At 47.1% G+C, this 12,889-nt stretch overlaps 2 protein-coding genes across 3 annotated transcripts; one reads left to right on the top strand and one right to left on the bottom strand.

Moving 5' to 3' along the window:
• Window positions 1-20: 20 nt before the first annotated feature.
• Window positions 21-2,569, bottom strand: CCDC107 (coiled-coil domain containing 107). 2 transcript variants are annotated; one of them, XM_006187883.3, is made up of 6 exons: window positions 2,406-2,569; window positions 2,162-2,316; window positions 742-805; window positions 561-651; window positions 357-469; window positions 21-273 (listed from the first exon to the last, which is right to left on the bottom strand). In XM_006187883.3, exons 1-6 carry the CDS (start codon window positions 2,509-2,511, stop codon window positions 26-28), a joined length of 777 nt encoding a protein of 258 aa, XP_006187945.2. In that variant the 5' UTR covers window positions 2,512-2,569; the 3' UTR covers window positions 21-25. The 2 variants fall into 2 exon arrangements, with proteins under 2 accessions (XP_006187945.2, XP_014417395.2); XM_014561909.2 differs by having other exon boundaries at window positions 742-802.
• A 3,135-nt stretch (window positions 2,570-5,704) lies between these two features.
• Window positions 5,705-7,822, top strand: SIT1 (signaling threshold regulating transmembrane adaptor 1). The gene is made up of 6 exons (XM_032479123.1): window positions 5,705-5,737; window positions 6,020-6,356; window positions 6,472-6,607; window positions 6,694-6,752; window positions 6,863-6,924; window positions 7,016-7,822. Exons 1-6 carry the CDS (start codon window positions 5,705-5,707, stop codon window positions 7,247-7,249), a joined length of 861 nt encoding a protein of 286 aa, XP_032335014.1. The 3' UTR covers window positions 7,250-7,822.
• The last annotated feature ends 5,067 nt before the right edge of the window (window positions 7,823-12,889 follow it).

The raw sequence follows: 12,889 nt of genomic DNA, 5'->3' as shown, positions 1-12,889 counted from the left end.
GGAAAAAGCACACAGAAGCATCCAGTCACAAGAACAGACTTTGTTTTACTAAACCGTCAGCTGCTGTCCCTCCTTCCAGGTAGGGGCTGTGCCTGGGGCCCTTGGCTGCAGCCTTTCTGCATCTTCTCCTTAGCCCCTGCACCACTTCCTTGGGAGTAGCTAGGTTCCTTGTCCCTGCGCTCCAGTTTAGGGGCTCCTCCCAGGCCTGACTGTCACCATCCTCTTCCTCATCCTCCTCTATACATAAATCCTCAGGAAAGGGTGTGCTGGCCTCTGTGAGGGGGAAGATCAGGCACGTTCCAGTGTCAGAGGCTTTGTCTTTAACTCCACCAGACTCTCACCTCCCAACCTTTTACCTGGTTCTGGAACCTCCACACCCTTGTTTGGCTTGCTCTCTTGTAGCAGCTGGTGGATGGTCTGTAGCTTTACTTGCAGAAGCTCCTGCTGGGCTCCCGCCAAGGTCGTCACACTGCAGATATGTCCACACAGCTGCCCAATTGATGCCCCCACCACTCCCACCCACCACAAGTTCCCCTGGCCACAGGATCACTCCTCCTTACCGCTCAAAAAGGGGGTCCAGCTGGGCCATCAGACTATTCAGGTGTTGCTCTGTCTGGGCCAGCTGTTGTGTCAGCTGGGCCAGCTGTTGCTCTAGGGGTAAGGGAGAAAAGGAGAGCAATGGTTATTTACCTTCTGCAGTCCCCTCACCCCCCACCAAGCACACACTTCTGCAAAACCCACCTGACTGCAGTAATTCCTTCCTGCTTGCCTCCTCTTGGAGAACAGCAGCCTCATCTTTCCCCTGCTGTGGAACAAGGAAAGGGCAATACTGCAGCAACCAGGTTCTCTATAGCCTCAGTCTCCAAAGGCAGTATGAGGAGAATTTCAGGTAGAGAGCACTTAGTGGGTTTTTCCCTCAGAGAATAATAATCACATCCAGTCCAGCTCCTCACCCAAGACAGGAAGCAACATGCCCGTAACCCCCACATGTGGACAGTCTAGGGAAACATCTCTGGGAAGGAGCAGCTCTCTCCAGTTTTATAAAGCTCTGGTTGTTACTTTATATACAAAGTCAAAAACAGTCCTTCGTGTATCTTTTCACGGTGCTGATTAGAGCCTTCCAAAATCATGTTTTCACCATGATAGCCCTGACAGCCCCTCATGAATTTGAAGGCAATGGTCGTACCTCCTGCCCCTTTCCTTATGTCTTGTCTGGTTTAATAGTGCCAATCTTCTTCAGTCAGTGCTCATTCAACCTTTTCTCTGGTTGCTTTACTGAGCATGTACTGTGCTCTTAAAACAGTGCCCTCAAGAGAAAAAAATTCTCGAGGAGTGTTTCGATTAGAAAATAAGGCACAGTATCTTGTTCCTAGCATTGGTTTGGGAAGTAGGTTGTCACACCACACAACCGAACTTCTATCAGTTCAACTAATAACTGCTACTAAATTGTGTTCCTTTCAGACTATATATTTGAGCCCAAGAATTCAAAAGAATAGAATCTACCCTTGTTAAATTTCATCATTAAATTCAGTCTCTCATCGTAGCCTGTCAAGTCTATTAGGGATCATGATTACCTATCCCTCCTTGTTTCACATCATCTCCAAATTGGTTCAGCCTTGTTTCCCAATGTAAGTAAGTGATAGGGCCAGGGCTGAAGAGAGCCCTGGGAAGTACTACTTTCCATTTCAACAGTTTCAATCCACTAAAATGTACTGTCAGTTCACATTTCAGGGCCTCTATCCCAAGGAGAACATGAGGCTGCTTGGTACCTCGAACTCTAAAAACACTTAGGCTACAGTTATCAGCTGCTCGTGCCAAGGCTGCAATCTCACCAGGAATTGCACTTAATTGTAGTCTGAACATTTGCTGGGTTCAAATCCCAATTCTACCAGTTACTAGCTTTGGGTGACCTTGAGCAAGTACTAAATCTCTTCACTGGATTGTTGGGAGTATTAAAAGTGATGGTCATTATTTACCTACAATTTACCAAGTGCCTTTCACGTCCATTACCTTGCTGAATGTTCAGAATAACCCCGTAATGTTGGAAAACGAGGGAACCGTCTTCATTTCAGACTAACGGGAAAATGTCTCGTTCTTGGTACCACAGCGCCCCCATGGGAGATTCAGGCCCGGGGCATCCCCACCCCTGGTCGTCCCGCACCTGCAAACACTTGAACAGCACAAAAGCCACGACGGCCGCGGTGTACAGCGCCCCCAAGGGCAGAGCCCCGGCCCGAGCCCTCTCGCGCTGGTCCCTGGGCGGCGGCAACCGCCGCCGGGGTTCCGTGGCCCCAAGGCTGACCTGGGCGGCGTCCCCTGAGAAGGAGGGCAGAGGGAGATCAGTAAAGCTGGCGCCTGGGACCCAGGGGCAGTCCCTGCCTCCCTCCAGCAGCCCTCGCTGGTACCTGGGTGTGTCCAGTGCTCAGGGCTGGGGCGGTCTCCGAGGACCTCGGGCAGCGCAGACACAAGTAGCAGCCCCAGCACACCCACGAGCAACACCACCCTCGCCATTGCAGGCCGAAACCGGCACAACCCGGGTAGCACCGCCTTTGGCCGGACGCACCCATGCGCGCACGCGCGCGTCCCCGCCCACCCCCTCCGGCCTCCAGAGAGGCCACGCCCACCCAGCGTGTGGGTGGGGCTAGTTTTGCATAGGCCTCTGGGCCCTCTTTAGTTCATTTAAGAGTTGTTCACTTCTTAGCTCTATTTAGGTATTGTTCAGCCCGAATGTCTCCAGAAGCCTACCAGGAAGATATACCGGATAGTTGTTTTTATTTCCCATGCCACCAAAATCCTCACCCTAACGAAAAATTTAATTTCCTCTTCGTGCTATAAAAGGTTAGAACGCGAGACTTACTGGTAGAGCTCGTGCTGAAGGCCTGTTTCCTAGGCAACACACGAGGGACTAGTTCCTTACTTTCGCCTAGGGGAAAGTCCCCGGACCTCTGGCAGAGAGTGCCGCGTGCGCATGCACGTAGACCTCCCCCTACTTTCACGGTTAAAACCGCCAAGAAGCGAACCCGCCCTTGCGGGGAGCCGAGCGGCGTGCTGTAGGTGGTTGTCATCCGTCAGATCTTAAAGTTACGCAGGCAGTGCGCCTTACGCGCGTACCAACCACACGGGGCTCATTCTCAGCGCGGCTATTTTTACCTTTAGTTGCAAGTTACACCCCTGAACTACTCGCTAGATTGTAAATTCCATGAGATCAGGGGCCATATCTCTTTCTTTGCCGTGAATCCTCGGTGAATGAAATTAATCTGTTCAAAACGACCCAACAGGTATATGATATATATTACATAATTATTTTAAAGAATAAGGAAACTAAGGTTCAGGAAGGTTAAGTTAGTAATCAGGTGAGAAGCCGGGTGGAGATTTCAACCCTTTTGTCTCCCGATCATCTGCCTCACATCCCCACCCACCCCAGCCCTTCCCCCTCCTTGCCTTCCACGACTTCTACAGGCCGACTTGGGTAGTTTTCCTCCATTCAACACTGTCTTTTAATTGTCTGCGGTACATAGGGTCGTCTTCCTAATCAGACCAAAAACTCTTGGAGGAAAGAAACCATTTCCCACTCACATTTGTATCTCCAGAGCTTGGCACATAAGCACGCAATCCGTATTGTGTATTTCATGAATAAGGAACATGTGTTTAATAAGGAGGCAGGGGCAGAGAGAGACCCGCATCCAGAAATGTCCCTCTAGCCGACTACCCAGAGGCAGCCTGGGCTGCAGAGCGGAGTAGTCCAAACCCCGACTCTAAGCCAGTTGACAAAATCAATGTAAATAAGTGGTTCGGTCCATGTATAATATGATAAATGGCTCCCAGCTGGCTTTTGCCTTTTGGGAATTAGGGTTCACTATTTCAGGTCTTCTCATTTTTTCCCCAAAAGATCAACAAATTGAGATTTTTTTAAAGTTGCAAATCTCTCATTTTTTTAGTGCTGAGAAGGAATCAGTGACATATTTTGCATATTTGACACCTGAGTGGATCATTTTTAAAAAGTCCTCTTCCACATGACAAAATTATTTTCAGTAATAATCAGGAAATGAAACAAATAATAGGGTACAGAAAAGTAATAATAATAAGGGCCAGAAATTCAGACAGTGAATTACTCTTTTTAATTGAACTCTGTAGATATAATCATGACAATATAAAAAAGTAGTTAAAATATATGTATGACTGAACCACTAAGCCATACACCAAAAACTAACAGAACACTGTAAATCAACTCTGCTTCAATAAAAAAAAAAATTAAAGAGTTGTTAAAAATTAAAGATATAAAACAAGAAAGGGTCATGGGTTAGTATTTCTTAGTTACATTATTGTATTTTTTGAGAAAGGGGCAAAAACCTGATACCTACATTTTAACCTGTCTGATAAATAACACTAATTTCTTTTTTTAGAGTTAACTTCTGCAAATTTGTCAAAAGTAATCTTTGCATATTTATATCCAATAGAGAATATAGCTAGATTTGTCAATTTCCATACATAGTTGATTAAAGACTACCTTATTTTTATCTTCATTTCAAAAAAATTTCCTTCACATGAAGCAACAGACATACAAATAGGAAAAGTCTTAAACATAAGGATGTTTGGCAAAGATTCATAAAAATTCCTTTTCACAATAAATTCCAGAAATTTTCAGTATAAATAAAAAGTAAGTGGTTACCTAGAATGACAGAATTGAAGTAACTCAAGCTCAATTTATTTGGCTTTTCAATCACTGTGCTATCATTGTTTATTTTAAACCTACTTGTTAACTGCAAGAATATGTAATAGCATAGGGGTTAGAGACTGAAATTGTGCCCAAACCAAAGAACAATTCCAAATTGTTAAGAACTAATTCTAGATGTAAACACATGTAGATGAACCTGCTTGTGTCAGAAGCCAGTTGTATAACTTGGTTCCATGTAGATTATGTTTAAAAGATAAGTAATACAAACATGCTAATTTGAAGCTTATATGGTATTAAAAACTCATCAGTTCACAGGGAAAAAAAATTGTGACAATGAATATATATGTTCATGTATTACTGAAAAATTGTGCTCTACACTGGAATTTGACACAACATTGTAAAATGACCATAACCCAATAAAAAAAAGTTTAAAAAAAACAAACCCAAAGAGATACCATTAAAAAAAAAAAAAACTCATCAGTAACCGCAGCAATTTGGAACATAGATCTACAAAATATTTTCCAGAAAGGAATATTTTATCATTGGTATTTTTTAGAATTGCTGGAACATGGTGATAAAAAGATACTGAATTTCAGTCAATTTTGTTTTTCAATTCTCTATAGACAATACCGTCTTATTGCCTGCGGGGAGGGGTAGGACCTCCGCCATCCCCATCCCTAGCACATTACTTAAATAATTAAAAAATTTTTAAAAACATTGTATGGGCCAGACAAAACATATTTCTGACCTCTGATCTAAGGTTTATATTAGGAACTGAAAATCCCTCTTCCCACATCAATAACTTCCCACATCATTGGGCTGTCTCGGGGCAGGGCAGGTACCCCACCGCTCCATGAAGTGAACAAGTGCAAAGACAGGGCTATTGCCCAGGATAGGACTGGGGCAGTTTTCTTTAATTCAACTAACTTTTGAGATTAAGGGTTCTTAGGGACAGTTGGACGAAGTGGGTCAGGAGGAGGAAATCAAGCTTCCTGTATCCCCCAAACAATTATACCAGTAATAGTAACAATGACAAAGATCATCTTAATACACGTCCCTTGGGTCAGACTTTGGGTGTGGTGAGATTGTAGGTATCAGGGGGGCCTCCCCATCCCACTGCACTTCAGAGCATGTTCATTGAGAAATACATTCTCTGTCATGGGATTCCGAGTTGGAGAAAAAAGCAGACACGCTGGGGCAGAAAGGAATCTCTGTCATAAGGCCTGGCTTCCTTGTCTTATTGGTACTGCCTCAAGCCACTTCTGCCCCCGTCAAGGTCTTCATGAGCTCACCTGCCCAGTGATTCAGTAAACTGAAGCCTGCATCTATCTTCTATGCCTGAAGAGGGTGCAAGGCCTGGGGACTAGGGTGGGGGCGGAAGCCTGGGAGCTGTGGGGTGGTGCAGGTGCAGGCACAGGGCGGTGTCTTTGTTCTTTCACTCATCCTTCCCCTCCCCCTTCCTCCCCGGAAACCGGTGACTTTGCCACCACCAGTATTGGAGATGCTGAGCTGTGGGGGCCAAGTCCAGGGAGGGGTGGGAGTAAGGGGGACTGCAGCAGCTGTCAGGCCATAAACCAGGCTAGCCCCTCCGCTCAGGGCAGGATGCTTGCAGTTCTGGCTTCCACATTAGCAGTCCAGAGCAGAAGTGACAATTGCACGGATACGGATCGGCTAGCACCTGGTGAGCTGGGCGGGGCAGGGGCAGGAGGAGGGGTCATGTGGCCCCATGTCCCACCTGCTGGGACCTGGAGGGGTAGGCTGGGCAGTAAAACCCCCACAACCTCTCACATCCACAGGAATCCCCTCTTTGACCGAGGGCTCGGTACTGTGGGCCCTCTTAGGAGCTGTGACACTGCTGCTTCTCATCTCATTGGCTGTGCACTTGTCCCAGTGGACTAGTGGCCGGAGCAAGAACCATCTGGGAAACGGACGGTGAGTGGGGGGTAACAGAGATGGGTTGATCAAGAGTTCCCTCTTACCAAGAAGTCCCCACTAATCCCCTAAACTCTGTGTTGCAGCTCTGGAGAGTCTGTGGAAGATGTCCCTCTGTATGGGAACCTACATTATCTGCAGACAGGTAGGAAGCTGGCAGACGGGAGGGGAACAGTGGTCAGGTCCTGGGTGTGTGGGATGAGGGGGTGCAGGGGGAGGAATGAGAAGTGACCAGATTCCTGTTCCCTGTCCCAGGACGGCTGTCTCAAGAACCAGGGCCAGACCAACAGGATCCAACACCTGGAGGCCCCGCCAGGGTAAGTCAGTTGTAGCTGAAGAAGAGGGGAGGGAAGGAAGTGGGGGATTTTTCTAGGGTCCAGTGAACTTCTAACAGTCTTGCATCTCCAGGCTGCAGAGGAGGTGATGTGCTACACTAGCCTGCAGCTGCGGCCTCCTCAGGGTCGGATCCCCAGCCCTGGAAGCCCCATCAAGTACTCGGAGGTGGTGCTGGATTCTGAGCCAAAGCCCCAGGCGTCGGGCCCCGAGCCGGAGCTCTACGCCTCAGTGTGTGCCCAGACCCGCAGAGCCCGGGCTTCCTTTCCAGACCAGGCCTACGCCAACAGCCAGCCCGCACCCAGCTGAGATGGAGAGCCTGGCACAGTGGGGCATGCATTTGCCCCGTCTCCTCTGTTGTAGAAGTTACTGCTATGCTCTCCGGGGCGTGACCTTTCCTAACCATCCTCTAAAAACAGGCAGCCATTGCTCAGTCTCAGGGGTGATGTTCCTCGAACTTCCCATCTGAGCTGTGAGGGAGACATCTCAGAGGTACGGCAGGCCCTCAGTTTCTTGAGGATGGAGGAGGCAAATGCAGTGGCCCCCTCCCCACCTCTCTCTCTCTTTTTTTCCTATATCTATTCCTCCCAGGTTCTCGCTCCTTCTTCCAGAGTTAACCAGATCCTCCCCACTCTGACTCCCTCATAGTCTAACCCTTAAACCTCAGTGTCTCATCAGACACAGGAAGTGGGGGAGGGGAGGGGGTAAGAAGACACAGATGGGTATCCTCCTCAGGAGCCCACAGGCTGGAGGGGTCTGGGAACTCAGTGACCTGAGGAACCCAAGCCTGGCTTCTGATCTGAGGACCCTGGCAGAATACTGGTCTCCATCCTGCTGCCTCTGTCATGTCCCTAAATTTTTAAATAAAACTTCTGAAAAAGTGTTTTGATTTTACATAGAGAGCTGCACACCTGCAATGGGCCCCACATGGTGGGGGTGTGAACTCTGCTCTTTGCACAGAGCAGTCTGGGGACAGCTACCTGGGAAAGAGGGGCCAAGAGGGGCCACAGCATCCATGCTGCAGGGGTGGAAGCTAGAGGTGGGGGCCGGGACCCAGCTGCTGCTAGAAGATCCCCACGATGTACACACAGAGCCACCTCACTCCCATCACCGGGGTTTGCAAGCTCCGCAGCCTCTGACCTACATTCCTCAGGGCCACCCCCACAACCTGAGGTCTGGGCCATTTCCCCCTACAGCCTCTGTAGACCTCTTGACAGACCTTTCTGAGGTTTGAGCAGAAGAAAGGGGAAGCTGTGGCTTTTACTTCCAACTTCCCTCCTTCCCACCTAGAATCTCAGAGAAAACCACTGAGTAGGGAGCCTTGCGCCTCAGACCAGCCCAGTGGTCCCAGTGAGAACAGGGACCCGCCTCTACACACACACAATAATCCAAATGCCCCAGGCTTCCTGGCCCTCTGAGGACCCCAACCTGGGCCTCCCCAGAAAATGCCCCAGTCGCGATTAAAGGAAGGCAGCAAGGGCTGTGTGGGAGGGAGGGTGGCTTTGGGGGCGGGCACCGGATGCGCAGAACCACTGGCAGCGGGATGTGGCGTTCCGAGAGCTGCTGTGCTGAAGGCGGCTCAATGTGTCCGCCGCCTGAGAGGCGTGAGACCCTGACCCTGGAAGAAGCAGGAGCTGGGGTCCTGCAAACCTCCTAGGATGAGCAGGGAACCGCAGCCGCGGTCTCAAACGCTTTCAGAACCCCTCTCTCGACCGGGATAATCTGACCCGCTGCCTCCGCTCGCTCAGGACCAAGGCCCGAGCGCCCCCACCTGGCGCAACGCGGTCTCATCACCACCTCTGCGCAGGCGTAATTCTGTCCATCCCACAGCACGCCGGGAGATGTAGTCCTGAAAGGGCGGGGCCGCCCCAGAGTCTTTCCTGGGAACTCGTGGACCTCTGGCCCAGGGGCTTTGAGAGCTGTCGCTTACCAAGTTCGCAGAACGTAGCGGACTCTGAGGCTGGGTGCGATTTAACTTTGTTTTCCTTACTGTTCCCAAAGCCTGGATCCTCTGCCTTCTTTCTCCCCTACAACCCTTTAATTTTTCTTACCTTCTTACCTCCATCACCGAGGCTTGTGCCGTAGCCTAGGTTCTCAGGACTGAACGCCAGGACGGTGGCAACTTACTAATTGATCCCTACGTCTAGGAAATAAGCCGGGGCAGCCAGATCTACCTCAGACACCTTCCAAGGGTCTCCCTTGCCATATAGCGCTAGTTGGTCAATTCATCTAACCAAATACCTGGTAGTTCTCCTTCCACAGCTCCAGGTGCTTTCCTTAGCGGCCCCACTCCCCTCACTGGTGTCTGTTTCCAGCCAGAAGGAAGGTCCTGTCGCTGGCAAGTTCCCAGGGGCTAATCCTTAGGGGAAGCCACTAGGGCCTTCTGGGGCCCCAGCTTTTCCCCTCTTCATGAGATCTGAGCTGGAAGCATAGGAATAAGCCCCACACCCAAAGCATAAGAGTCTTTGAAACGGTTGAAGGTTCAGTAATAGAAATTCTTAAGGAATTACAGGTAGGGAGGGAGCCCACCTTGGAAGCCATTCAGCCAAGGCCCCTCCGATGTTGGCCTTGATCTGCACTCTGTCAAGATGAATCTAAACTTCCAAAGTGGCTTTCCTTACAAAGGAGGGAAACAAAGCTGGCATATGAGGAGAAATCAAGTCTTAATGACTTCATTTGAAACCTTGGATCCAGCCATGCTCAGAGCTAGATCCTGAACTTTTTGGTTATGTGAGCTAATGAATTTACTTTTTTTCCTTAAGTCAGACTAAGTTAGATTTCCTCTCTCTTGCAAGCCTCCTCTGACTAATTCTGTGGGGAAAGACCAGCTGAACAGGGCCAGCTGAAGATGCTAAACCTCTAAGCTCTTATTGCTCAACTGCTCCACCAGCCAGCCTCCTCTGACTGACTTAAATGTGCTATCATGCCATTTGACGCTAAGATATTTCTGCTTACTGTGTGAGTTAGTCTCTTGCCAGCCTTTTACATTTCTAGAATTACATAGCTGGAAGGAGGCTGAAAGATCTGACCCAAATTTATCATATCCACTGCAGGAAGCACCCTATGAGCTTCTTAAACACTCCCAGAGATAGGGAGCTCACTACCTTACCAAACCCTCATTTCCAATCTTTCTTATTGATAGAACTTTTTTTTTGGAGCCAAAATCTGCCTCCTTGTTACTTTTGTCACCAGTTCTGTCTCCTGAGCTACAATCATACAGCCTTCTCTGTCCTGTATATTACAGCCCTGGAGGAACTGGGAGCCAGCCCTGATGAATGGGCTAAGGCTTTTTATTTTTTTTTCTTCCCAGGAAAAGCTTTCTAAAGTTCCTTTTACAGTTTTGTTTTTTGGTTTTTACAGACCTAGTTTGCAGCCTACTCATCCTTCCCATTGTTTCTTTCTCTTGACTAGAGTATCTCAAAGCGTGGTGCTACAAAATGAATATAAAAGCTGACATGAAACTGTAGGGGCACATCTCTTTATTGGACACTAAGCCTGCAGGGCCTTTGTTTATAAGGAATACACTCATTTAGCCTAGCTTAAGTGAAGGAGTGTTTATTGTAAGGACACCTGGAGTAATTAGAAGGCTGGATGGAATGGGAATCCCAGAACAGCGGCTATGATCTGACTGGGCCTGTGTAGACTGTTATTGGATCTCAGATCTCAGCATTGCTGGGGACCTTGGTGACAGAAGGATGCGGGTCTTCACACTCCTCCTCCAGTCCTGTGACAGATGCTCTGTCTCTGCCTCTTTTAGTCCCAGATTTCTTCCCACTTTGCTTACTTACTTCCCCATCCCTTACTGTATATTCTCTACTGCATGATTCTGCTTCCTCAAAACAACTTTATATTTCCTCCTCTGTCCTATGATCTCAGTTAAATGTTTAATTATAGGAATAGTTGAACACATGGTAAAAAAACAATAGAACTGAAGGATATACAACAGTGGTTCTCAACCAGAAGTGACCTTGCCCCCTGGGAACATCTGGCAATATCCGGAGACATTTCTGGTTGTCACAGCTGGAGAGGGAGTGCTCTTGGTCTACAGTGCATAGACATCAGGGATGCCGCTGAACATCCTACAATGCACAGATTAGCCACTCGCAACAAAGAATTTCTGGCCTGAAAAGTTAAGGGTGCCGAAGTTGAGAACTCCTAATAGAGAGGGGAAAACAAAGTAAAAGGCTATCCCACCACCTCATTGCTACACTAGAGGCACCTAGGATTAATGGCTTCTGTTTTTAAGTCTTTTGTTGAATATCACTGTATCTGTCAGTAATATTGAGACTACTCAGAGCGAGGGGATCCTGGGCATGTGGCAACTCTACTGAAGCTTCCACAACCCTGACAATGCCCAGCTGTAGGTGATGAACTTTAAGTGGGCTCAGTTGAATTCCTGGCTGAGAGAATTCCCTGCAGACAAGTTTTGGAAAACAGCCCTAGAGCCAAGGGCAAGGACCTTCAGGAAGGCAGCAAGTCCCAGAAACAGCCTGCTTCCCAAGAACAATCAATGGCTTTGCTGAGTCTCCCTGACTCTCCAAAATACTAATGGTGGATACTCCCTTGAGGCGGGGAGAATACAGAAAAATCAGAGGGCAGAGAGACCTGCTGGAGGAAATAGAACCTCTGAAAAAATGAGAGCCTGGGGGAGATATCTGTGAAACTCAAACACAGATTTCCCTGAACCTGAAAATGTGATATTAGAACTAAAAATGTCCATAGATAAATCAGAGGAGAGGACAGTCACTGCTAAAACTCAAAAATAGGTCTAGAAAATCAAATAGGTGAAATATCTCAAAACATGTAACAAAAATATGCAGATGCAAATCATGTGGTGAAAGATGGGAAACTGGAACAGACCCATGAGATTTACTGCAAATTGTATGAGTTCCTGGTGAAAAATGAACAGGAGAGGAAAGGTCATAATTAAATAATAGATGAAATTTCCATGAGCTGAAGAAAGACTTAAGTTACAGACTGGATTGACAGAAAGAGACACACACTTCTGAAGGCAGTCAAAAGGCACAAATAAGATAAATAAGTACTAGGGATATAATGTGCAACATGATAAATGTAATTAGCACAGCTATATGTTTCATATATGTTATATATGAAAGCTAGACTAAATCCTGAGTTCTCATCACAAGAAAAAATTTTTTTTAATTTTTAAAATTTTGTATCCATACAAGATGATGGATGGTCACTAAACTTATTGTAATAATCATTTCATGATGTATGTAAGTCAAATCCATTATGCTGTACACCTTAAACATATACAGTCCTGCATGTCAATTATATCTCAATAAAACTAAAAGGAAAAAAACAATGCACTTAGCCACATACAGGTTAAAATTCCTAAGCTCTACGGATATGGGAAATCTTACACGTTTTCAGGCAGAAAGATAGTTCTTTCTTCTTATCCGCTACCCTGGAAGTTAAAAGACAGGAAAACTGAATGTGAGTTAATGAAAGAAAAGGCCTGCAACCCAGAACCAGCCAAAGAAGAAAGACAGACATTTGAAGATTTGCAAAAATCAGTATCTCATCTAAGAAATACTTTTGAAAACAGACTAATGAAACAACAAATGAATCAGAACAGAGACTTCAAGATAGGGGAAGATGAAGAGAAGAGGAAAGAAAGCAGTGGGGAGCAACAAACCATGATCTTTATATTTATATCTAAATCTCTGTGTATCTATAACGTGTAATATAAATGCTAAATAAGGACTCTTGGAACAGATGAAACACACTGTGAGGGAAGTTCTGATGAGGACTAAATTATCTTACTAAAACTCTGGAATCAGGTGGTGGGGATAAGGGGAAGGTAAGTCTTCCAGGATCTAAGGGGGAAGGAGTTGGGGGGTGATAGGGGAGGGGGAGTGAAAGTCATCTAAAGACCAGGTCTTATTGGGGTGTGGAGGAGGTTGAAGATAATGGAGTGTGATGGAA

The sequence above is a fragment of the Camelus ferus genome, chromosome 4 (genome assembly GCF_009834535.1).
Source record: "Camelus ferus isolate YT-003-E chromosome 4, BCGSAC_Cfer_1.0, whole genome shotgun sequence".
NCBI classification, from domain to species: Eukaryota; Metazoa; Chordata; class Mammalia; order Artiodactyla; family Camelidae; genus Camelus; species Camelus ferus.
This window is presented reverse-complemented; position numbering and strand designations above follow the sequence as displayed.

Bases quoted from the DNA above. Each gene is read 5' to 3' on its own strand.
- CCDC107 (XM_006187883.3), bottom strand. From the start codon at position 2,511: ATGGCGAGGGTGGTGTTGCTCGTGGGTGTGCTGGGGCTGCTACTTGTG. The intron at 652-741 runs GTGGGTTTTGCA...CCTTACCCCTAG, and splicing joins GAAGGAATTACTGCAGTCAG to AGCAACAGCTGGCCCAGCTG. The intron at 274-356 runs GTAAAAGGTTGG...TCCCCCTCACAG, and splicing joins TGTGGAGGTTCCAGAACCAG to AGGCCAGCACACCCTTTCCT.
- SIT1 (XM_032479123.1), top strand. From the start codon at position 5,705: ATGACAAAGATCATCTTAATACACGTCCCTTGG. The intron at 6,608-6,693 runs GTGAGTGGGGGG...TCTGTGTTGCAG, and splicing joins AACCATCTGGGAAACGGACG to CTCTGGAGAGTCTGTGGAAG. The intron at 6,753-6,862 runs GTAGGAAGCTGG...TCCCTGTCCCAG, and splicing joins CCTACATTATCTGCAGACAG to GACGGCTGTCTCAAGAACCA.